The sequence below is a fragment of the Gopherus flavomarginatus genome, chromosome 3 (assembly GCF_025201925.1).
Source record: "Gopherus flavomarginatus isolate rGopFla2 chromosome 3, rGopFla2.mat.asm, whole genome shotgun sequence".
Lineage (NCBI taxonomy): Eukaryota > Metazoa > Chordata > Testudines > Testudinidae > Gopherus > Gopherus flavomarginatus.
Genome location: NC_066619.1, coordinates 27,269,871 through 27,293,582, shown reverse-complemented (window position 1 = coordinate 27,293,582; position 23,712 = coordinate 27,269,871). Strand labels below are relative to the sequence as shown.

The 23,712-nt window shown below is 45.8% G+C and overlaps 1 protein-coding gene across 5 annotated transcripts in view; it reads left to right on the top strand.

The window, feature by feature from the left end:
* The window catches only part of CPLANE1 (ciliogenesis and planar polarity effector complex subunit 1), a 181,764-nt gene that overhangs the window by 20,303 nt on the left and 137,749 nt on the right, over positions 1 to 23,712 (top strand). For 3 of the 5 annotated variants that reach the window (XM_050943762.1, XM_050943758.1, XM_050943759.1), the window contains exons 6-7: positions 9,973 to 10,079; positions 19,086 to 19,242. In XM_050943762.1, coding sequence (XP_050799719.1) covers positions 9,973 to 10,079; positions 19,086 to 19,242 — 264 coding nt within the window. Of the gene's footprint in view, positions 1 to 9,972; positions 10,080 to 19,085; positions 19,243 to 23,712 lie in introns of those variants that run through there. The other 2 variants (XM_050943760.1, XM_050943761.1) reach the window with 2 other exon arrangements.

Here is a 23,712-nt window from a genome sequence, read left to right as displayed (position 1 = left end):
ATGGCATTCTGCTCCTGAGCCTTTTTACTGTCAGACAGCTTATGAGCCTCTTAGGAGGTACTAGAGCAGGGGTGGGCAAACTTTTTGGCTCAAGGACCACATCTGGGTATGGAAATTGTATGGCGGGCCACGAATGCTCACCAACTTGGGGTTTAGGGTGCATGGGTGGGGGTGTGGGCTCTAGGGTGGGGCTGTGTATGAGGGGTTGGGGTTGCAGGAGGTTGCTCCAGGATGGGACCGAGAAGTTTGGAGGGCGTGAGGGAATCAGGGCTGGGGCAGGGGGTTGGGGCATGGGAGGGGGTCGGGGTACAGGTAATCAGTTTGCAAATGTCTAGAAGATAAGGTGATAAGTAACAGTCAACATGGATTTGTCAAGACCAAATTGTGTCAAAACCAACCTAATAGCTTTCTGTGGCAGAGTAACAAGTCTTGTGTTTAGTGGGGGAAGCAGTAGATAGGTTATATCTTGACTTTAGTAAGGCTTTTGATACTGTCTCACATGACCTTCTCATAAACAAAGTAGGGAAATCCAACCTAGATGGAGCTACTATAAGGTGGGTGCCTAACTGGTTGGAAAACCTTTCCAGAAAGTAGTTATTAGTGGTTCACAGTGAAGCTGGAAGGGCTTATCGAGTGGGATACCACAGGGATTCGTCTTGGGTCCAATTCTGTTCAGTATCTTCATTAGTGATTTAGATAATGACATAAAGCAGTGGTTTTCAAACCTTTTTTTCTGGGGACTCAGTTGAAGAAAATTGATGCCTGTGACCTAACAGAGCTGGGGATGAGGGGCTTGGGGTGTGGGAGGGGCTCAGGGCTGGGGCAGAGTGTTGGGGAGGGCTGCAGGGTGGGGCCAGGCATGAAGGGTTCAGGCTGTAAGAGGGGGCTCAGGGCAGGGAGCTGGGGTGCAAGGAGGGTCAGGGATCTGGGGTAGGGCCTGGGTTGGGTTTGAGGTACAGAAGGGGCTCTCGGGTTTTGGGGGCTCAAAGCTGGGGAAGGCTGTTGCGGTGCAAGAGAGGGGTCAGGCCTTTGGAGGTGCAGGCTTGGGTGGGGCCAGGGATGAGGGGTTTGGGGTGCAGGAAGGGGTTCTGGGTTGAGGGGGCTCAGCGCTGGGGCAGGGGATTGTGGCATGGGGTTGGGGCGCAGACTTACCTCTGGTAGCTCCCGGACAGCGGCGCAGCTGGGGTGCAGAGGCAGGCTTCTTGCGTGTCCTGGCACTGCAGACTGCGCTACACACTGGAAGTGGACAGCAGCCGGTCCGGCTCTGAACCTTTTCCAATTCCAATATATGTTTTTTGAGATGGGGTTAGTACTTATTGAGTCTTTGGCTAGCTGTTCTTCAAGTTCTTTTTTGACCTTAATTATATTTTTACACTTCATTTGCCAGAGTTTATGCTCTTTTCTATTTTCCTCACTTGGATTTAACTTCCACTTTTTAAAGGATGCCTTTTTATCTTTCGTTGTTTCTTTTACTTTGTTTAGCCACAGTGTCACTTTTTTGGTTCTTACTTATTTTTTAAAATTTGGGGTATACATTTCAGTTGAGCCTCTATTTATGGTGTCTTTAAAAAGGTTCCATGCAGCTTGCAGGGATTCCAGTTTTGGCACTATATCTTTTTAAATTCCTCATTTTTGTGTAGTCCCTCTTTCTGAAATTAAATGCTGCTGTGGTGTGTTCCATGCCACAGGGATGTTAAATTAAATTATGGTCAGTATTACCAAGTGGTCCAGCTATATTCACCTCTTGGATCAGATCCTATGCTTCCCTTAGGAGTAAATCAAGAAGTGCCTCTCCTCTTGTGGGTTCCAGGACTAGCTGCCCCAAGAAGTAGTAATTGAAAGTGTCAAGAAACTTTATCTCTGCATCCCATCCTGAGGTGACATATACCCAGTCAATATGGGGATAATTGAAATCCCCCATGATTATTGTTTTTTTATTTGTATAGCCTCTCTAATCTCCCTGAGCATTTCACAGTCCGTATCACCATCCTTTCTGTGTAGGCTCCCCCTTTCCCAAAAATTTCCTCAGTTTCTAATAAATCTAACCCCCTCTTCCCTATACCATCATCTAATCTATGCATTGAGACCCTGCAGTTCTGCCTGTCTAACTGGCCCTGCACGTGGAACTGGAAGCATTTCATAGAATGCTACCATGGAGGTCCTGGACCTCAATCTCTTACCTAGAAGCCTAGATATTGCCTTCAGGATCTCTCTCCAATCCTTCCCTATGTCATTGGTACCTACATGTTCCATGACCACCTGCTCCTTCACACACAATACATAAGTCTATCTAGATGTCTAGATAGATCTGCAACCTTCGCACCAGGCAGGCAAGTCACCATGTGGTTCTCCTGGTCATCGCAAACCCAGCTATCTATGTTTCTAATGATCAAATCCCCCATAACTATTACCTGTCTCTTCCTAATAACTGGTATGCAGTAGGGAGGTTAGAAACCCTGTACCGTTGATGCCAGCTCTGACCTCCAGGAGTCCGTGGAGTCTGGTACTGATGGGGGAGATACTGCTACCGATTGTTTCCATGTCAGTGGCATACCATGCAGCTGCAGACCTCCTCTGCCTTTCGGTTCCAACCTCTCCTTTGTTTCCAGGACTTTGCCAGGGTTGCGTCAGCTATAATCCCTTTGATTGAACAAGCTGCTGAATCCTGGGATCTACACTCCAAAGTTTCCATTCCAGAGGTTGTGGAAGTAGGTGCGAAACTGTCTTGGTAGAGGGGACCTTGGAACTGGGAACCTCCTCAGCACCAATGGAGTTGGCACTGCAAATGCTTCTGTGGCAGCTTTCACCACCCTCAACATTGGTACCATCAGACACTGTGGTATTGCTGTTCACTTCAGGACTGATAACTGCTTCTGAGACCAACACTGTTTGCAATGGCGGTGCCTGGTTCTGGGTGATGGATGAGTCAGACCTCCTGTTTGCTCCTCCTACTCTCATTCTGCCCTTATTTCTGGGATCTTGAGGCTCCTCTGCCACACTTGGTATGCAAGTGGAGTTCTTACAAGAGAACATCTGCAAATTGGTGAACATTTTATAGCTGTCTTCCCCTGGGAATGTCTCCCTCCCTATCAACAATGAACTCCTTGAACTGGTAAGACCTTGTGGAGCACGCTGGCTTCAATAGTGCCTATGGCTTAGCGCCTGGAAAAGCGCTGTTTTGTTCTTGTGCAGGGATTTGAGGGGTTTTACTCCCATCCTGCTCCAGATTCCCTAGTTGTAACTGTGGTGAATGGCAGTCCACCCCCAAGGATAGGGACTCTAAATGATTGGACTTCCTGTGCAAGAAGATTTACATGTCCTTACGGATGGAAATTGCTAGCTAGCAAGTCTTGCTGTCCAAGTATGATTTTATTAACTGGACAGCGATGTAAGTTTGCAGACCAGCTGCCTGAGGTCTTGGGGAGGAATTTTGGCATTTGTCTCTGAGGGCTGCTTGGTGGCTGGGATGTCCTTGCAGTCCACACTTGATGTCGTGGACACCTTGGCCAGGGTGATGGCCTCTGCAGTCACCATGAAAAGGGATTCCTGGCTCTAGAATTTGAGCATTGCACCAAATGTCCAGCAAGCCATTGAAGATTTGCCTTTCAAGGGTAAAAGCTGTTCTCGAACACAGCTGACAGGACACTGCACTCCTTCAAGAACTCCAGGGCTCCTTGGGGGCGCCACTACAGAGTCCAGCAGCAGCAGTATCTTCCGTAGTGTATGTTGGGCCAGCCTTTCCCTCCTCTGAGGCATTGGGACTACCCCAGAAAGAGGGATAAGTCCCACTAGAGAAAGTAGTCATGGCTGGGTTTTGGTCAGTCCACACCCTCTCCCCTGGTGCCTTCCAAGTTCCCATTTTGACTCCTTGGTCCAGAGCACTGTTCCAGTTTCTGTTCCTCCCTCCACATCTCTCCCCTTTGGGGACAAGTTGTCCTGCTTTCACAGTGTTTGGGACTCTATCATTACTGACAACTGGGTCCTAAGCATGGGCAGATTGGGTTATGCCATCCAGTTCCTATTCACACCTCCTCCCCACCCTCCATCCCTCCTCAGAGATTCCTCTCAGGAGTTGCAGCTTCTTGAGAAAGTCCACTCTGCTGGCTTTGAGAGTGGTGGAGAGAGTTCCACCGAAACACCAGGGTCACAGCTTCTACTTCTGTTACTTCCTGATGCCCAAATCCAAGTGAGGGAAAAGACCCATTGTCATGCTGCTTAGACTGGCTCATCACCGTGAGTGCCTATCTCATAGCAGCCTATCAAAAGTAGAGCAGACATACCAAATTGGTGGTGTGTTATGTAATTAGATTTCACCAACCCAGTAACAAAAGTGAACTTCTGGATCATTGTAACAGTCTTACCATGGAGTCACAGACAATCCCCTTAGACCAGTTGTCCCCAAACTTTGTACCTCATGCCCTCCCTTACCCCTGTCTCTGTCCCCTCCCACGGAGCCAGGAGCAGGAGCTCTGGAAGGGGGGAGATGCGGACAGGGTAAGGGGGTGGAGGCTAGGGCCACAGCTGAGGATGGGAGCAGACCTTCGGCCAGGAGCCGAGGCCTGCAACCGTAGTCAGGTGCAGAGTCCTGGGCGTGAGATGAGCAGCTGGAGTGTGGGGTGGGAAGCCTCTCAGACCAGCATCTGAACCTGAAGCCAAGACCCCACCTAGACAAGCCTTGCCAACTACGGCTTCTGACAAGGGTCCCTCTTTGGTGGCCCAGGCTCTTGATCACCCACACTAAAAGAGTGTCCAAAAAGTGGGTACCCACGTCCCTAACACAGGAATTGGTCAAGAAACACCATTCTGCAAACAGACAAACAGCCTCGGTACCGACTGCTCCAGCCTTTTCCATGGCAGAGACAGCGGGACCATCCAGCACCGCTGGTACTGTGAGAACTAAGGACTCTAAAAGAGCAAGCTCAAAGACAGACAGTAAGAGGAAATCAAAACCCCATGCCTCAGTATTAATACAGCTGAAGTCTTGATCAGCACAGAGTGGCTTGGCACCAGTGCAGACCGTGGTTCACTCTTCAACCTCTACTACTCGTTCAGTGCACACACCTGCACAGCCTGTGGTACTGACATATATACTGCAGCTCCCGGCATTGGCAACTATGTAGCCCATGGTGCAGACTATGCAGACACTGTAGGAGTTCCTGCAGCACAAAGGTCTCCTGGTTCAGTCTACACTGGACTTTCCGATTCGTGGCACTCACGTGACCCCGGCGTGTTTGGCACCAGTCCTCCTTACGACCCAACCACATTCTGCTCCACCTCTTTCAAGTGAGGAGGATGAGGAAGGGCAAATAGACTCTCCTCCACAATCTCCTTCCCACCGAGCACCGCTCAAAAAGGGGACCCCCTTGGGGCATATTATACTGATCTCAGAAACTCTGGGGCCCAGTGATGCCCTTTCCGTCCCAGTGTGCGTACTGGAATCCTTGGGCATCATACCCTCCGCAACAAAGTCTGCCTTCCACATCCAGACTAAGAACACAGCAATCGTCTGCACCCCTTGGTACAGGAGAAGGGAATGAAGAGGAAGAAGAATCCTTAAACCGGGAAGAGATACCACCTACTCACCTGTCATTATTCTCCCCGTATGACACCGTTATCCCTGCAATATGGGGGATGATTTTAAACAGTTTCAAGACCTATTTAAAAGGATGGCGAGTTTTCTAGACATCTCTCTGGAAGAGGTCCTGGTGGCAGAGCACAAACTTGTGAACATTCTGAATACATCCTCTTTTTCCAAAATCACACTTCTCATGAATGATGTGATAATGTAACCTGTCAAGTCCATTTGGCACACCCCTGCAACTGTTTCACCAACATGCAAAAGATCTGACAAAAAATAATATGTGCCAGTGAAGGGCACAGAGTTCCTCTTCTCCCATCCAGCACCCAATTCGCTCGTAGTCGATGCAGTCCATGAATGGGGGAGACAACAGCAACCTAAGAATACACTTTTTATGATAAGAACTGGGAGAGTCTCGACCTTTTTGGCTGCAAGGCTTATTCCTCGGCTACACTACACCTGTGGATAGCCAACTATGAAGCCGTGCTGGCTAAATATGATTATAATAACTACACAAAATTTTCTGAATTAGCCTACTTTATTTCTGAAGATAAATGAGAACAATTTACAGCAGTTGTATTAGAGGGTCAACTCATATCTAGAACAGCCCTCCAAGTCACATTTGACTCTACAGATACAGCAGCAAGATCAGTGGTGATGAGAAAGGCGTCATGGCTCCATCTCTCCAGCTTCCATGGGGAAGAGCAATCCACGGTCGAAGATTTACCATTCAAGGGACCCAAACTCTTCACTGCAAAGAACGAAGGTTCTCTCCATATGCTCAAAGACTTAAGGGTGACGCTGCGATCCCTGGGTATTTGTATACCTAAGCTCAAGAAGCGACAGAGGAGTTACTATATCCTGCAATGCTACCGCCATACACCATATTCACAGGAACAACAGCAGTATGAACCACAGCATCGAACACAAAGAGACCAATGATGAGATGTCAGCCTACTCCTCCAGCTGCTGCATCACAATCCATTGATCATTTGTCAGCAATCAACACCTTCCATTTTTCTTCAGTGGAGAATTGTTTGGTTTTCACCCAAACAATTCGAGAATCTATCTTTCTGTACTGAAACCAGCGCCAACTTTGGGAACTCAGTCTTGTGTTGCCAATGCTCATTAATCCTTCTTTTGAACCCTAGCCTCCTGTTACCTTCTTCATCTGTCTATAAAGTGGCCTTCCTGACTCTGGTTGCCTCCACTGGAAGAGTAGGTAAATTCAGGGCTCTTAAGTGGATCCTCCTTACCTGTCTTTCTTGAGAATAAGGTTTCTTTGAGGTTATACCCCAAGTTCATTCCAAAGGTGTTCTCTGAATTCCAATAGATCTACCCAAAGCCTCACATCGCCAGGGTAGGCAGAAAGGTCCATTCTCTGGATGTCCGTGGAGCTTACCTTTTTGCCTGCAAAGGACAAAGCCCTTTAAGCAATCTCCAAGATTCTTCATTTCCATTTTTGGGTGGATAAAAGGGAAAGCAGTCTCTTCACAGAGACATTCTAAATGGATCTCAAGTTGCATCCTGCTTTGCTATGAGCTGATGGAGACTCCTGCCCCTCAAAATATGAGGGCTCATTCGACCAGAGCCCTGGCTGCCTCATGGCTTCTCTTCAGGGTATTGTCCTAGAGATCAGTAGAGTGGCTACATGAGGCTCTGTGCATATCTTTACTAGACATTATGCTATTATACACGCTTCTTCAGCAGATGCATCCTTTGATACATCTGCCCTACATGGTTCCTTGCATCCTTCTTGTCAATGAATATTGCTTGCAAGTCACTCATAGTGGACTACCCATAGAGACGACCATTTAAAAAAAGAAAGGAAAGCTATTTGTCTCATAGTGACTGAAATTCTTTGAAATGTGTGGTCTCTGTGGGTATTCCACTGCTCACCCTCCTACCCCATTGCTTTGGATCCTTTTCTAAGTCATTTGTGATAGAAAAGGAACTGGGGAAACAGGTTGGTCCGTGCCTCCCTTTATGCCTTGAGATAAAAGCACAAGGAGACACAGGGTGCAGATGCAGACCAGGTGACATTGCTAGTGAAAAATCTTTTGGTCTTAGGAACATGGAGTGCATGCATACCTGCAGTGTAATATCCATAGGGACCACATATATCAAAGAACTCCAGTTATTATAAAGTAAGTAACCTTCCTTTCAACTAGAGACCAAGAAGAGAGACCTTATTTTAAAATATTATCAAAATGATAAGATGTTGCTGCAACATTATCATAAACCTAGTCCCAGATTTGGACCTTAGCGTCCAAAATATGGGGGTTAGCATGATAACCTCCAAGCTTAGTTACCAGCTTGGACCTGGTAAAGCTGCCACCACCCAAAAAATTAGTGTTTTGGGGCATTCTGGTCCCCACAAAAACCTTCCCTGGGGACCCCAAGACCCAAATCCCTTGAGTCTCACAACAAAGGGAAATAAATCTTTTCCCTTCCCCCCTCCAGGTGTTCCTGAAGAGATACACAGAAGCAACCTCCGTGAATCTAAGCAGAGGGACTCCACCCTCCCCCGTTTCCAGCCTGGAAACACAAGCACTTCCCTCTTCACCCAGAGGGAATGCAAAGTCAGGCTAGTAAATCTAACACACACAGATTTCCGCCTGACTTCTTCCTCCCACCAATTCTCTGGTGAGCTGCAGACTCAATTCCCTGGAGTTCCCCACTAAAGAAAAACTTCAACAGGTCTTAAAAGAAAGCTTTATATAAAAAGAAAGAAAAATACATAAAAATGGTCTCTCTGTATTAAGGTGACAAATACAGGGTCGTTTGCTTAAAAGAAATATGAATAAACAGCCTTATTCAAAAAGAATACAATTCAAAGCACTCCAGCAACTATAGACATGTAAATACAAAAGAAAAAACAATAACCCCTATTTTTTTTATGATCTCTGTACTCACAACTTGGAAACAGAAGATTAGAAAGCAGGAAATAGAAATCCCCTCATAGCTGAGAGAGAGTCAGACAGAAGACCAAGAACAAAGGACTCACACACAAAAAACCCTCCACCCAGATTTGAAAAAGTCTTGTTTCCTGATTGGTCCTCTGGTCAGGTGCTTCAGATACTTATTTCCAGGTGAAAGAGACGTTAACCCTTAGCTATCTGTTTATGACAAACATACTGTTTGTTTTACTGTCTCAACTTTTGTTATGAGAACCCAGTTTTGGGCCTCAGTCCTGCAATCTCGTCTGCATTGGTGTTTTCTTGTATCTGCTGATAACCCCAGTTATTTCAATATGGCTCTGTGCAGGCATGGGGAGCTGATTGGGCAGATCTGATTGTAGGATCAGAAACCTGGAAGGCCTTTCCTTGTGGAATCCAGCCATGTATTTATTTATTCTTGATTGAATTGGGAGGGGCGATTACTTCTGTGTCTCTCCAAAAGCTCTGAAGATCTCCCACTACCCTTCTTCCTATTTTTTACAAGCGTCAGTTTAAGGCTCTGCATTATTGATCCTTCTAGCTAAGGGAGACTATATGGGATTCCAAACTCTGTGAAAAACTGTCTTGTTTCCTCTCAGTTCATGAATCATATATGTATTTTTGCAACCAATTCATTTTTGTCTGCACAAATGTAATCTGTGGGATTTACTGTCAAATTAATAATAATAAAACTAAAGTGCTTACATACTTCTTGCTATATTGCACTATGTGCATAGAATTATTTGAATCATGTTTTTGTTTTAATTTGTTTACTATTTTCTAGTAAGCCAGAAGAATAGAGGTGTAAATTCAGATGCAGGTGTGGTGAACTTGCTCCTATGTAAGAATATATTTGTATGGATTCATGGAATTCTATCACGTTACCCACAGCCACCATTTTTAGTTCACTTCTCTGAGAAACAGCCCCCTGCAATTCCTTTTTAATAAATATGGCAAGTTTTTGTAGCAAATGAAGATTTAAGTATAGGCAACTCTCAAATATGCTTTTTTTAACAGCTAAAAACCCTAGCTTTTTAAAGTTTCAGCAATCTGTGGAAATTTGCTTCTCAAAGCAGTAAACCTAAGAGGGGGAAGTGTGGGGCCCTATAGAGGTCTGTAGTGCTTTTTAGTTTGTACAAACAAAAAATGAATAATTTGAACTATTACCACAACTGAATATTAATACAGTGTGACAAGATAAGTTGCATAGTAAGATTGATTATGTAATCTATTACCTACTCAGGCTAGTCCGTGTCATATTCAGTTCTTAGGCAACCAAAATGTTGTATCTCGTAAGATACTGGGATAGTTTAAGCAAGGTTGCAGCACGGTTGGCAAATTGCTTTTATTGGTTTGTCCTAACTTCTAGATCTAAGAGAAAAATATTGTATTAAATTTAAAATTGTTGTAATAGGTATTGCACTGATAAAAGAGAAAAAGATGTTTCTTTTGCAGATACTAGGTGACTGTTGCTTGTGCTCTTTCGTGTTTTATTCTGGAGAATGCTTGATGCTGACATTTTTGGCCCTGCGGTGGCATGAAAACAGCTTCAAATACATTAGGTGAGTTCAAAATATTTGAAATTTTGCCAGTTTTACAAGGAATCGATTCATTTTTGATAAAGCATTTTGAAGTCAAGTTTTCAGAGTAATGATTGGACAACCATGGACATTTATGCCAAACTAGCTTATGAATACCAATAATTAAGGTGCATGAACAAATCAGATATTTGCAAGTGTGCGTGGCTAGCCTGCAGCACTTGTATACACATAAGCTAGTTATGCTCAGATATATAAACAACAAATGCACCTCTCTAACGTTGAATACAGAGCTCATAATGTTTAATTTAAGAAAAAAACAAACAATTTTATTTCAGAGTGAATTATTACTGTATACATTGCTCTGTTTTTACTGTTGATTTTTGGGAAGAAGCTGCTCAAAATGCATGTCACTTAATTTGCATAAAGCATAGGAGTTCTGAGCTGAGGTTTTCTGCTCCAATCTTGTGTTTTGTGAAAGAGCAACTGCATACACTTAACTGAAGAGAGAGAGTGGAATTTCTGTTTAGGGCTGTCATAGTATGAACCCCCACTCTGAATCTTAGCGTCCAAAAGATCGGGTACCAGCATGAACCCCCCTAAGCTTAATTACTTGCTTAGAAATTATAGAGCTGCCACCACCCAAAAATATAGTGTTTTGGGGCACTTTCTGGGTCCCAAACCCTTCCCTGGGGACCCCAACACCCAAAACCCCATGGGTCTCACAACAAAGGGAAATAAACCATTCCCCCTTCCTTTCTTCCTCCCAGATTCTCCCCTCCCTGGGTAACACTGGGAGATCCCTGTGATTCAACTCCTTGAATCTTAAAACAGAGAGGAAATTCACCTTCCCCCCCTTCTCTCCCCCTCCCAGACTCTCCCTGAGAGAGAGACAGTAATCTTAACACAGAGAGAAATCAGGCTTTTCCTCCCCGCTTCTTTTCTTCCTCCCACCAATTCCATGGTGAGTGCAGACTCCCTCCCCTTGGGTCTTACACAAGATAGTCAAAAAAATCAATTAGGTTCTTAAAGAAAATCTTTTAATAAAAGAAAGAAAAAAGTAAAAGTTGTCTCTCTAAAATCAAGATGGCAAATGTTACAGGGTCTTTCAATTTATAGACACTAGAGAGAATCCTCCCCCCAGCACAAATACAAGTTTCAGCAACAGAGATACAATCCTTCCAGCAAATACACATTTGCAAATAAAGAAAACAATCCAAAAGACTAAACCGCCTTTCTAACTGGTACTTACTAAATTGAACAGAATAGGCTGTTTCAGAAGATGGGAGGAATTGGTTACATGTCTGGCTTCTCTTAATCCCAAGAGAGAACAAAAACCCCACAAAACAGCCCAAACCAAAGGCTTCTCTCCCCCGAGATTTGCAAGTATCTTGTCTCCTGATTGGTCCTCTTTTCAGGTGTTCCAGGTTCACTGTTTGTTAACCCTTTACAGGTAAAAGAGACATTAACCCTTAACTATCTGTTTATGACAAGGGCCTAATGATTTGGAATGCGGGTCATAAGTTTTTACTCATGCATCTCCTGACCTGAAAATGAATGCTGTTAACATGCCCCTGTGCAGAAGATCAGAAAAGTTAGAGATACTAGACATATTAGATTGTCCAGTCCATTCCCAGCCAAAATTATATTGTTTCCTACAGTATATTGTTTAGTGTTTGGCTAGTGTTTTGTCCACATCTCAAGAAATGAAATTCTATTAGTTTTTTGGGAGATTAGCCTAGAATATAATGTAGTTTACTGTCAGGAAGTATTCCTGATAGTTTTCCTGTATTTTCCCTTTTCTTAATTTCTTCCTGTTAGTCTGTGATACACCTCCATACACACCTTAGTAACTTGTCCTCCTCTCTCACTTCCTTCAAATATTTATAAATTGTATTTTTACTATATCCCTGTTTGTCATTTCTAGGGCTGATCTCCACACAGGTTGTGTATTAGAATAACTGTGTTGGTTGCTGGAACTGAGACTTTTTACTGATGTAGTTATACCAGTATAGCCCTTTGTGGATGCACTTAAATTGGTATAAAGATGCTGTATATTGGTATAGTTTATTCCCCTTCCCATATGGGAAGCACACTAACGGGTATAACTGCATCCACACTATGAGGGTTGTACAATCATAACTATATGGAAATTAAAGTGGTACAACTTTTATGTATAGATAAAGCTTTGCCTGTTTAGCCCTTCTAATATTTCTTCAGAAATCTATTCCTCCCACCACCTAATCATGGGTATTGCTTTTCTCTGACCTCTTGTCCATTTGTTAATATTAGTTCTTCAAATGATTGGAATCGTTCAAATGATTGGATCAGGTGTGCGCATGCCACATGCACGGTCGTTGGAAACTTTTTCCCTCAGCAGCTCCTGTCGGATCAGCTATGGAGCCCCCTGGAGTGGTGCCCTCATGGCGCTCAATATATGACCCTGCCAACCCAACCCCTCTTCAGTTCCTTCTTACCGTCTGTGGTGGCACTGGAACTGCGTTTCGCTTGTTTGCAAGTGTTCCCTTAGCTATTACTTAGTCTTACCCAGTTTTTGTTTTGTTGTTTTTGTTTGTAGTTAGGATAGACTTAGTTTGTGGGTTGTTCTCCCCTCATCTCACGTTGGGCTTCGCGGCATGCCTCAGGCCCAAGGATTTAAATCTTGCAGTGTATGCAAGAAGACTATGCCCAACAGTGACCCCCATGATTCATGCCTCAGGTGTTTAGGGGAGGTGCATCAGCCTGAGCACTGTAAGATTTGTAAGGCTTTCAAGCCCAGAACTAGGAAGGAATGTGACTTGTGTTTGAAACAGCTGTTAATGGAAACTGTGGTCCATCCAGTGGCACCTGACCTCCAAGTCCCGGGCCCAAACTCGGTGTAGAGTGCCCCGGCATCAGCCCATGAATTGGTACCAAGGAAGGACTCTGGTGCTAGAGACCTTCGGTACCAGAAGTCCAGAGCACCACAGCGAGGAGTGGTGCCCTGGCACCGGTCAACATCCCCGATGCCCCACAAACGCCATAAGAAGGCGGACAGAGGATGCTGTCCTCAGAGAGGAAGACCATCCGGGGAGACTTTGCTGCCTCAGAGGACGGACTTGGCTTCCAAGCAGCAAGAGTTCGTGCCATTGACTCTGGCACCCTAGTTGATGCTGTTGAGCACGGCACTCAGTTACTCTCTGGCCGGGCAGTGCTTGGTGGAGGAATTGGGAACCCCCCACCTTCCACTCTGGACACTATCGAGACTGCAAAGGAACTTATAGAAAGTGCTGTGCCTCAGCCACTTACTGTTAGAGAGAAGCCTGCAGCACTGCCCAGGCGAGTGCCATCTAGACGCAAGCCCACGATGATGAGGTTCTCTTAATTGCCGGGCTGGCACCATTCCTGGTCTCCGTCACCACAGCACCCCCTGACACTGGCCCCAGTACAAGATTGCCCAGCGCAGGGAGCGCAACGATCTGTGTCTCCGGCACCGAGGGGTCGGCATCGATCACAGTAACTCTCAGCCGGCACCGAGACACAGCACCGGAACACAGGAGCCGTTCTCAGTTGCAGGACAGTCAGCACCGATCCTCTAAGTGATTGTCATGGCATCTATCCCTGAATTCCTTTCCCAGCACCGACTGCTGGCTCAGGGATCATCGACACCATCCTGTTGTCGTCCTCAGGATCCTTGGACTCTGATGCCAACTCCTACTACTTGTGGTGCAATAGGCACAGGCTGGATAAGTGCCAGAGAGACGCCCAGTTGACCTGGCAGCCACAGTTGCCACCCACTGTGCAATGACCCTTCTGGACCCCCTGGGCTTACCATCAGGCCCCGGGTACCCCTTCCAGGGTTTCTAGGTCTGTGGCACTGGGCATCCTCCTGCACGGTTGCCAGTGAACAGACCTGCCCTTTATGTTGCAGAGGCGACCCTATCCAGACCTCCCCGTCATGCTACAGAGGGGACGGTGGAACCGGCTCCAGACCCACCCATAGCCTGGTCACATCTGACTACGCTGAAACCCTGGACACCAATGCTACCTAGGACAACTTGGGCACATAGTGGGTCACGAGGATCCTGTATCCCCACTGGCTTCCTCATCATATTCGCCTGATGAGACAGTGGCAGGAACGTCAGCTTCAGGTCCTCTGCCCATTGACCACAGGGCGCACTAGGATCTGCTCTGCTGCATTGCCCATAATGTGGGCCTACAGGTGGAGGAAGTCATCGAGTCGGAGAACCTGATGGTGGTCATTCTCACCCTGGAAGGTCCTTCCAGAGTACCGTTTCTGGTCATTAAAACTATTTACAACAATTATAATACCCTGTGGCAGATTCAGTCTCCATTCCGCCCACCTCAGGGGTCTAGAGAGAAAACACTTTGTTCCCTCCAAGGGATATGAGTTTTTATTCTCCCACCCACACCCTTGCTCCTGGTGATCTTGGCAGTAAATGAGAAGGAGCACCTGGGGCAGCAGGTGCAGAATCCCAAGGCTAAAGAGGCCAAACATATGGACCTCTTGGCAGGAAATTTTATGCCGTGGGGGGCTTACATCTGAGGATAGCTAACCAGCAAGCTGTCCTCAGCAGGTATAATTTTAACTTGTGGGACTCTGTGTCCAAAAAGAAGGAGTTGCTCCCCACTGAGTCGAAGGCTGAGTTCTTGGCTCTGGTTGAGGAGGGGTAGGCAGTGGCCTGACATCCTTGCAGGCCTTCCTCGACTTCGCTAACTCTGCGGCATGTATCATCTCCTCTGGGGTGGTCATGAGAAGAACTGCATGGCTCCAAGCTTCCAGGCTTCCCCTGGAATTTCAGCAGACCCTGCAGGACCTTCCCTCTGAGGGTGCAGGGCTGTTTTCAGACCAGATAAACTGGAGGCTTCAGAGCCTAAAAGACTTGAGGGCAACTATGAAATCTCTGGGGATGAACACTCCTGCTACCCAGAGAAAACCCTTCAAGTTTCAACCCTAGCAGCAGCAGAAGCAATACCAGTCCCTCCCAAGGCAGGATTCATACCGCTGTAGGGGTAGGAATAATAAGCGTGCACCTTCCAACCCTCTCTCAGCCAAGGGCAAGGCCCGACCAAGCCATCATCGGGATCTAAGCAAGGATTTTCAAGGGATGCCTGAGGACAACGTACCAGCCGTTATCCTGGATCCTTCCCCCCACTTCTGAACCATCTGTCCCCACTTCTACTGTGTGTGGTCCCATATAACATCGGACCGCTGGGTTCTTCACACTGTAGAAGTGGGATATTCTCTCCAATTCTGCTCCTCCCCTCCCTCCCACTTCCCTTCCCTGTCCCTCTTCAGGGACCCCTCTCACGAGCAACTCCTTATCCAGGAGGTGCAATTGCTCCTCGCTATAGCAGCAGTGGAGGAGGTTCCTCAGGAGCTAAGGGGCAAGGGATTCTGCTTCTGTTATTTCCTAATCCCCAAGACAAAAGGGGGAGGGTCTCAGATCCATCTTAGATCTGCGAGGACTCAGTCAGTTCATGGTGAAGTTGAAGTTCTGCTTGGTCTCCCTGAGCACAGTTATTCCTTCCCTGGATCTAGGGGACTGGTGTGCCGCCCTTGATATGAAAGATGCATACTTTCATATACCCATTTGACTGGCCCACAGACGTTTCCTGAGGTTTGTTGTCAACCACATACATTATCAGTTCACAATACTCCTATTTGGGTTATCAACAGCCCCCAAGGTGTTCCCCAAGTGCATGTCTGTGGTCGCAGCTTTTCTTTGCAAGAGGCAGGTGCAGGTGTATCCCTATTTTGATGACTGGCTGCTGCAGGGAGCAGGTGGACTCCCAGGTCCGGTTAGTCAGAGAGACCTTCCAGAGACTAGGTCTCCTCAATGTGGACAAGTTGACATTGTCACCTACCCAACAGATAGAATTCACTGAGGTGGTGCTGGACTCGGTTCAGGCAAGAGCCATTCTTCCAGAATCTAGATTCCAAACACTGTCAAACATCATTCAGACTTTCAGACAATACCCCACCAAGACCATGAGGACATGCATCAGTCTCCTGGGACACATGCTGGCATGCACCTGAGTGGTCAGGAATGCCAGGCTGAAGCTCAGGTCAGGCCAGACATGGCTCACCTCAGCTTATTACCCAGGTTGGGACAGTTTAGACTTGGTAGTAACAATACCAGTGCGAGTTTTAGATATCCTAGGCTTGTGGTTGGACCCTCGCATGGTCTGCGAAGGAGCCCCATTCAGCACCCCTAAACCATCCATGACCTTAGTAACGGATATGTCAGACCTGCATTGGGGACCCCACTAGGAGACCTACAGACTCAGGCTAGGTGGTTGCAGTCCAAGATCCTGCTCCACATCAATATAAAGGAGCTCAGAGTGATGAGACTAGCCTGCCAGACCTTCCATACCATATTGAAAGGTCGGTGTGTGGTGGTGTTGACCAACAACGCCACTGCCATGTTTTATATAAACAGGCAGGATGGAGCCCGCTCCTCCCCTCTCTGTCAGGAGGCTCTCCACCTGTGGGATTTTTGTATAGCCCACTCCATTCACCTGGAGGCGTCCTATCTCCTGGGAGCATGGAACGAGCTTGTGGACCACCTCAGCAGGTCGTTCTGCAGTCACGAGTGGTCCATCTGGCTGGACATCATACATTCCATATTCCAAAGGTAGGGGTTTCTCTGGTAGACATATTCGCCACCAGGAGCAACAGGAAGTGTCCACATTTTGCTCCTTCCAAAAGCACAGTCCGGGCTCTATTTCAGATGCGTTCATGCTACCCTGGGGGAACCGTCTATTGTATGCCTTCTCGGTGATATGTCTTGTCCACAAGGTTCTCCTCCAGATCTGCAGAGACAGGGCGGAGGTAATTCTGCTGGCTCCTGCGCGGCCACACCAACATTGGTATACCATGCCTCTGGAGCTGTCAGTGGACACCCTGATCACACTCCTCCTTGATCTGATTACACAGGACCACGGCTGCCTGCTTCACCGAGACCTCCAGTCTCTCCATCTCATGTCTTGGAAGCTTCATAGTTAAACCCAGTGGAGTTCCAATGCACAGGATTGGTGACGGAGGTGCTGCTTGGTATCAGGAAACCTTCCACGAGGCCACTTACCTGGCCAAGTGGAAAAGGTTCTCGTGCTGATGCAGTTGCAGTCACATACCCCCACATCAGGCATCTATCTCATTCATCCTGGACTATCTACTTCATCTGAAACCGCAAGGCATTGCAGATCATCCATCAAAGTACACCTTGCGGCCATCTCAGCATTCCACCCAGGAGAGTTAGAGTGCTCACTATTCGCGAACCCTATGGTGGCAATTTCCTTAAGGGCATGGGATGGCTATATCCACAGTCCTGTCCACCGGTACCGGCTTGGGACCTCAACCTGGTCCTAGCTAGACTAATGGGAACCCCATTCGAGCCACAAGCTACGTTTCCTTCTGTGCCTTTCTGCTTGCTGTCACTTCGGCCAGGAAGGTGTTGGAGTTAGGTGTTAACCTCTAACCCCCCCCCCACAGTCTTCCCCAAGGACAGGTACAGCTCAAGCCACACCCAGCCTTCCTGCTCAAGGTGGTATCCCAATTCCATATTGGCCAGGACATTTTTCTACCAGTTTTCTATCCTGAGCCACATGGTAATGCACAGGGGCAGAGGCTTCACTCGCTAGATGTGCGGAGAGCACTAGCATTCGACATTGAGCACACAAAGCCTTTCAGGAAGTCGAACCACCTGTTTGTAACAGTGGCAGACTGGATGAGTGTGTGCTTATTTGGGGCATTTATATGCAAGGCCAGAATTATGGTTGAATACAAATAAACAAATTCATTCTCAACCTTCAGCAATCATTTTAGAAACTTTTTTATAAATACAGAGAATTTTTAACTTATAATAAATTAAATCTTGTTCATCAGCTAAATTTACCCTGAGATTTACTTTTATTTAATGTTTACAAGTACCCCTGGTCGAGAACCATTTATCTAGACAACCCCTGGCAGGTATTTGTCTAACCTGCTCTTGAAAATCTCCAATAATAGAGATTCTGCTGTCTCCCAAGGCAATTTATTTCAGTGCTTAACCACCCTGACAGTCAGGAAGTTTTTCCTAATGTCCAGTCTAAACCACCCTTGCTGCAATTTAAGCCCATTGTTTCCTGTCCTATCCTCAGAGGTTAAGGAGAACAATTTTTCTCCCTCTTGCTTGTAACAGCCTTTTATGTACTTGAAAACTGTTCTCATGTTCTCTTCCCCCCTCCCCGCCCCCAGTCTTGTCTTCTCTTCTCAGACTAAACAAACACAATTTTTTCAATCTTCTCTCATAGGTCTTGTTTTCTAGACCTTTATTTTTTGTTGATCTTCTCTGGACTTTCTCCAGTAAGTCCACGTTTCCTGAAATGTGACACCCAGAACTGGACACAGTAGTCCAATTGAGGCCTATTCAGTGCAGAGTAGAGCGGAATAATTTCTTCTTGTGTCTTGCTTACAACCCTCCTGCTAATACATCACAGAATGTTTTGCTTTTTTTTGCAACAGTGTTACGCTGTTCATTCATATGTATCTTGTGATCCACTATGATCCCCCAGATCCCTTTCCACAGAACTCTTTCCGAAGCAGTCATTTGCCCATTTTGTAAGGTGCACAACTGATTGTTCCTTCCTAAATGAGTACTTTACATTTATCCTTATTGAATTTCAATCTGTTTACCTCAGACCATTTCTCCAGTTTGTCCAGATCATTTTGAATTTTAATCCTATTCTCCAAAGCATGTGCAACCCCTCCCAGCTTGGTTCTTCCACAAACTTTATAAGTGTGTTCTGTATGCCATTATCTAAATAACTGATGAAGATCTTGAACAGAACTGGACCCAGAGCTGATCCCTTGTGGGACCCTACTCGATATACCCTTCCAGCTTGAGTGGAAACCACTGATAATGACTCTCTGGAAATGGTTTTCCAAGCAGTTGTGCACCCACCTTTTATTATCTCCATCTAGGTTGTATTTCCCTAGTTTGTTTATGCACCATTATTTCTCATTTAATACAATTTTTTTTTATACAGTTCTTTACCTTATCATATCCACTGGGCACAGCAAGCATGTTCCCTGCTCACTCTGGTTCCGGTGTGTGTGTCAGTAAAGTCGAGAGGAGCTTTGCTTACTGCATTTTCAAGGGATGGACTTTTACTGGCAGTAGCCGTTAATCAAAATGATCCAAAGGTATGACTGTTAGAAAGTAGATCACTAAAGCTAATCTTGCAAATAGAATACAATTTGTTAAAAGTGACCTTATTAAATTATTTTAAACTTGCCTCTCAGATAGGCTTTCTATTTAATCATAACCATATTTATAGCTAGGAAGTTCTTCAGAAAAGCGTGGCTCTCAGGAAGATGGATCATCTGCTTGATTCTCAAAACATCAAAACTTGATATAGAAATTCTCTCCCACTAATACACTATATCTGACCTCCCATTACTAGGGAAAGTCATTGAGAAAGCAGTGACATCTAAGCTCAAGCAACATGTTGCATCTGCTGTTATCCTGAATGCTTCACAGTCAGGCTACAGCCTGAAGCACAGAATAGACACAGCCCTGGCGTGAAAGGTTCTTTGGGTAATGGTCCGTGTTGTATTCCACTGTGGGAGGTTATGCATGTGCACCGTATGCGCGCAGCTGGTGAATTTGAAAAGCGACTGTTGGTCTGCGTGTGGGACCTGACTCACCTCATGTCTCCATCTGACAGGATAAAGGGCAGGCAGACCACCTCTCTATTTCCTTCTCACCACCACGTACTCGTTTTCAGAACCACCAGTGTCCATAGCTTCAGCTTTGTCCTACAAAATAAGAATTAGTTTTAGTTTTGTAAATAGTTTTAACAGTCATACAGTTTTTATAGGCTACAGTTTTAGTGTTTTATAGATCTATTTTAGATTTATTCTCTTGGACATATTGCTCAGTAGTTTTTTCCATCAGAGATCCTATGAACCGCCTCACAAGAGACATAAAGTTCAAATGACCTGTTTCCCCACACCCTCTCCAACAGGCTATGTATCTCCATCTCAGCCCCTGCCTTGATGTTATTTTTGATGAGTGCTTGAGAGCCGCAAAACACTAAGCCCAACAGTTCCTGACCCCTACACACTGTCTGGGGGTTGTTTAGCACTCTTTTCAACACCTGAAGTGCAATAACAATGGACAAGTGGGGGCTGAACATCATCCAGTCTGGCTAAATGGTAGTTTGCATCCCTATCTCCTCCAAAAAACCCTCTCTACTCTTGTTCAGGGACCACTTTCATGAGAATATTTTCAAACAAGGCAAACTCCCTATTGTAGTGAGGATTGATAGAATTTTTCCCTGCTTAATACCAAGCGAGTGGATTTTTCCTCTCCTTACTTCCTGTTACTCAAAAAGAGAGGCAGTTGGAGACCTATCCTCAACCTCCACCATCTCAACTGCTTCATTCACAAGTTCAGTTTTCTCAAGATCATGTTGGAATATCTGTCGTTCTCAGAGTATTGATCAAGATATTATTAGTAGTAATAGCAACTCACATCAGAAGTCATGATCTCATTGTCTTCCACTATCTTGCCGACTTTCTTCTTGCCACCAGGAAGCCTGTGCATCAACTCTTATGATGTTGCACCTCCTCTCTTCACTGGGAGTCAGAGTAAACTCTGAAAAATCTGTTCTCACCCCCACATAATTTTGACTTCATTGAGACCACCTTGAATTCTGTCACCAAAAAACCGCATCTTCCCAAGGACAGGTTCCAGTGCCTGCCTTCTATATTTCCAGTTCTGGTTCCACCTCTCTGCTTCCAGCGGGGCAGGCATAGGTGTCCTGGCTCTGTCCACCAGGAGACGGTTGTGGCTGTCCCTCCGTCCATGTGGTAGAGAGGCCATGCCCTTAAGATGTGCCAGAGTGCATGTGTGAACCAGTGAACACTGCTTTCATATTTTTCAGCTCTGGGCACATGGTGTGTATGCATAGCTCCCCACAGTGGAATACAGATTGGGACCATACAACTTGATGAGCCTCCAGTTACAATTCAGTAACTTCTCATTAGCTCCTCATGCCAATGGATAGAGGACACATCTCAGTGATAATTCTGCCTGACCTCTCTGCAGCTTTCCATGCATTGAACCATAAGTAGTGTTGGCTAGCTCACGTGACATAGCTGGAGTGCACCTTGCAACACTGCAATGTTCAAATCACTCTTCACAAACAGGATCCAGAGAGCAGTCATTAGCAATGGTCTCTTTTATGCATGTTCATATTGCTGCACACAAACTACATTTAAAAAATGCCAGGCACTCAAAAATTAGGAAATGCCAGAATTAAGGTTGCCCCATAGCCTTAATTTTGTTTCCTTGTGTGTATGATCACATACTATTTTTCCTACACAATCCCTGCCACATTCAGTGCACAGAACGGACAGAGCTCACTGAATGAACAGCTGTTTAGTATTTTGTTTTATCTTCTTTGACCAATGGGTGCACTGATGAGGCAGGGATCGTGTAGAAATAAATAGTATGCAATTAAAGAATGTGATAATTAATATGCACAAAGGGACTTAATTAAGTTTGTACAGGCACTCTTAATTTTGGCATTTCCTAACTTTTGTGTGCTTGACTTTGCAATATTAACATTCTTTTAATGTATTTTTGTGTGTGTGTAAGGTCCTACATATTTGAAGAAAAACCAACAAATTGAAAAAATAGAGTATGTGGAAACATATTGACACCTGCATGGGTCATCAGCAGGGTTGGATCCTTTTAGAGCCAAATCATAGTCTCTGACACTTAACTTAGCAGAATAATTGACACCAGTAGTATGTTGTCATTCTCTATGTGCAGCAACCACTAGAGTGGAAGGAAACACACACTCTGCCAGTGACAGGTTTCAGAATGGTAGCTGTGTTAGTCTGTATCAGCAAAAAGAACGAGGAGTACTTATGGCACCTTAGAGACTAACAAATTTATTTGAGCATAAGCTTTCGTGGGCTAAAGTCCACTTCGTCAGATACCAGTGAGTTTCACAGATATTTGTAGACAGCAGAGGAATGGTGAGACTCAGGAATATTGGTTCCTTTTTTGAGTATATGTTTCTATGGATACTCCACCATAGGATGAACGCGTGCCTGTGCACTCTCAACTGGAGAATGCAGCTGTCCACAGGCCTGCACCTGTACAGAGCAGCCTCTTGTGCCTCCAAGTGAGGGCACAGAGAGAGGTGTGGGCCTGTTGCCATTCAGTTTCTTAACAGCCTGCAGCTTGAGACAGTGATTGCATGTTCATTGATTTTTTCAGCTTTCTCCCTTTCTTAATATACTATTTATTCTTAAGGTTTTCTTTATTTTCTTGGTTATTTTATTTATTTAGTTTTATACACTTGTGTTTTATAAGGGGGGTTACTTCACTGTTTTTTTCCTTATTTGGTTCACCAGTTCTCCAGGTTATTCTTAAGACTCTGGGGTTTAAGCCCTGCCAGACCTGCTACAGGTCTTTTCCCCCATAGTGATGGGTTTTTGCATTGTCTCCATGGCCACAGAGACACTCACATCCAGTCTAAGTGCATGGTCTGTATGGGATCTAAAAGCAAGGCTTTGGAAGACAGAGGCTAGACTGAAGCTCCATCTAATGGAGTGTTCATTAGCCCCAGCAGTACATCAGCCTCAGCCTCAACCAAGCCCACTGTGGTGGCAGCAGCACCTTCTAAGTAGAAGAAGCCGCGTCCTTTCTCCTTCTAGAAAGCCAAAGAGGAGTAGGTCACCCCATAAATTCCACACTAACTATATCTCATGTCCTCCTGGGGTACTGCTGAGACTTCTTCTGAATCCAGTAGCAAGCCACCAATATCACAGCATGCAGACAAGTTTTCTAGCAGACAACACAGGGAGCAGCCTATCTCATTACCAATTGACATATCCAGGCACTGAGAGATGCACAGCCCTCCCATGCCTTGGTACCATCATTTCCCTTACAACAGGACTCTGAGGTCAGAGGAACTCTTCCACAAGCCTTGCGGGTACCATGCTTACCATCCCTGCACCTTCAAACCTTGGTACTGACTCAGTCTTCTGAATGCCATAGTCTTCTAGCATCTTCCAGATTTCTTTCTCTGGAAAACCTGTTTATACTAGAGATACCAGAATCTCCCCTGCTACAATCCTCTACCAGTGCCCCTTCCCTGGAAATGCCCAGGTGGATTGAACCTTGGTCGAACCTCCAGGCTGCGATACCGGCGATTGTTTTGAGGCTTCCCACTTCAGCCCAGGGGATGATAATTCTTCAGACTCCGTTCTCACTACAGGCTCTTTCCCCCACTTTACCATCACACTCTGCTGAACAAGTATTTGGAAGAAGCTCTTTCAGACCACACCAGATGACCTAGAGCTGCTAATTATGACTCTCCCTGGGGACCCTTTTCTTATCTGTCCCCTTACTGGACTTACTGGAATTCCTTCCATCACTTTGCTGAACAATTTTATAGGGTTCCAACCAGAAAGGTTCTGGTAGCACATCCTTCACAGACACTGACTGGCCAACCTTCAGTACCACAGGCTCACCAGCTGGCACCGCATTATCGCTGTCTGGTACCTTATGTCCCATCAGCACCAGGAGACATGCAAGAGCCGTAGGACCCCAAGATGAAGAGAATCTGACCCACATTAGCTAAGTTCTCTTCA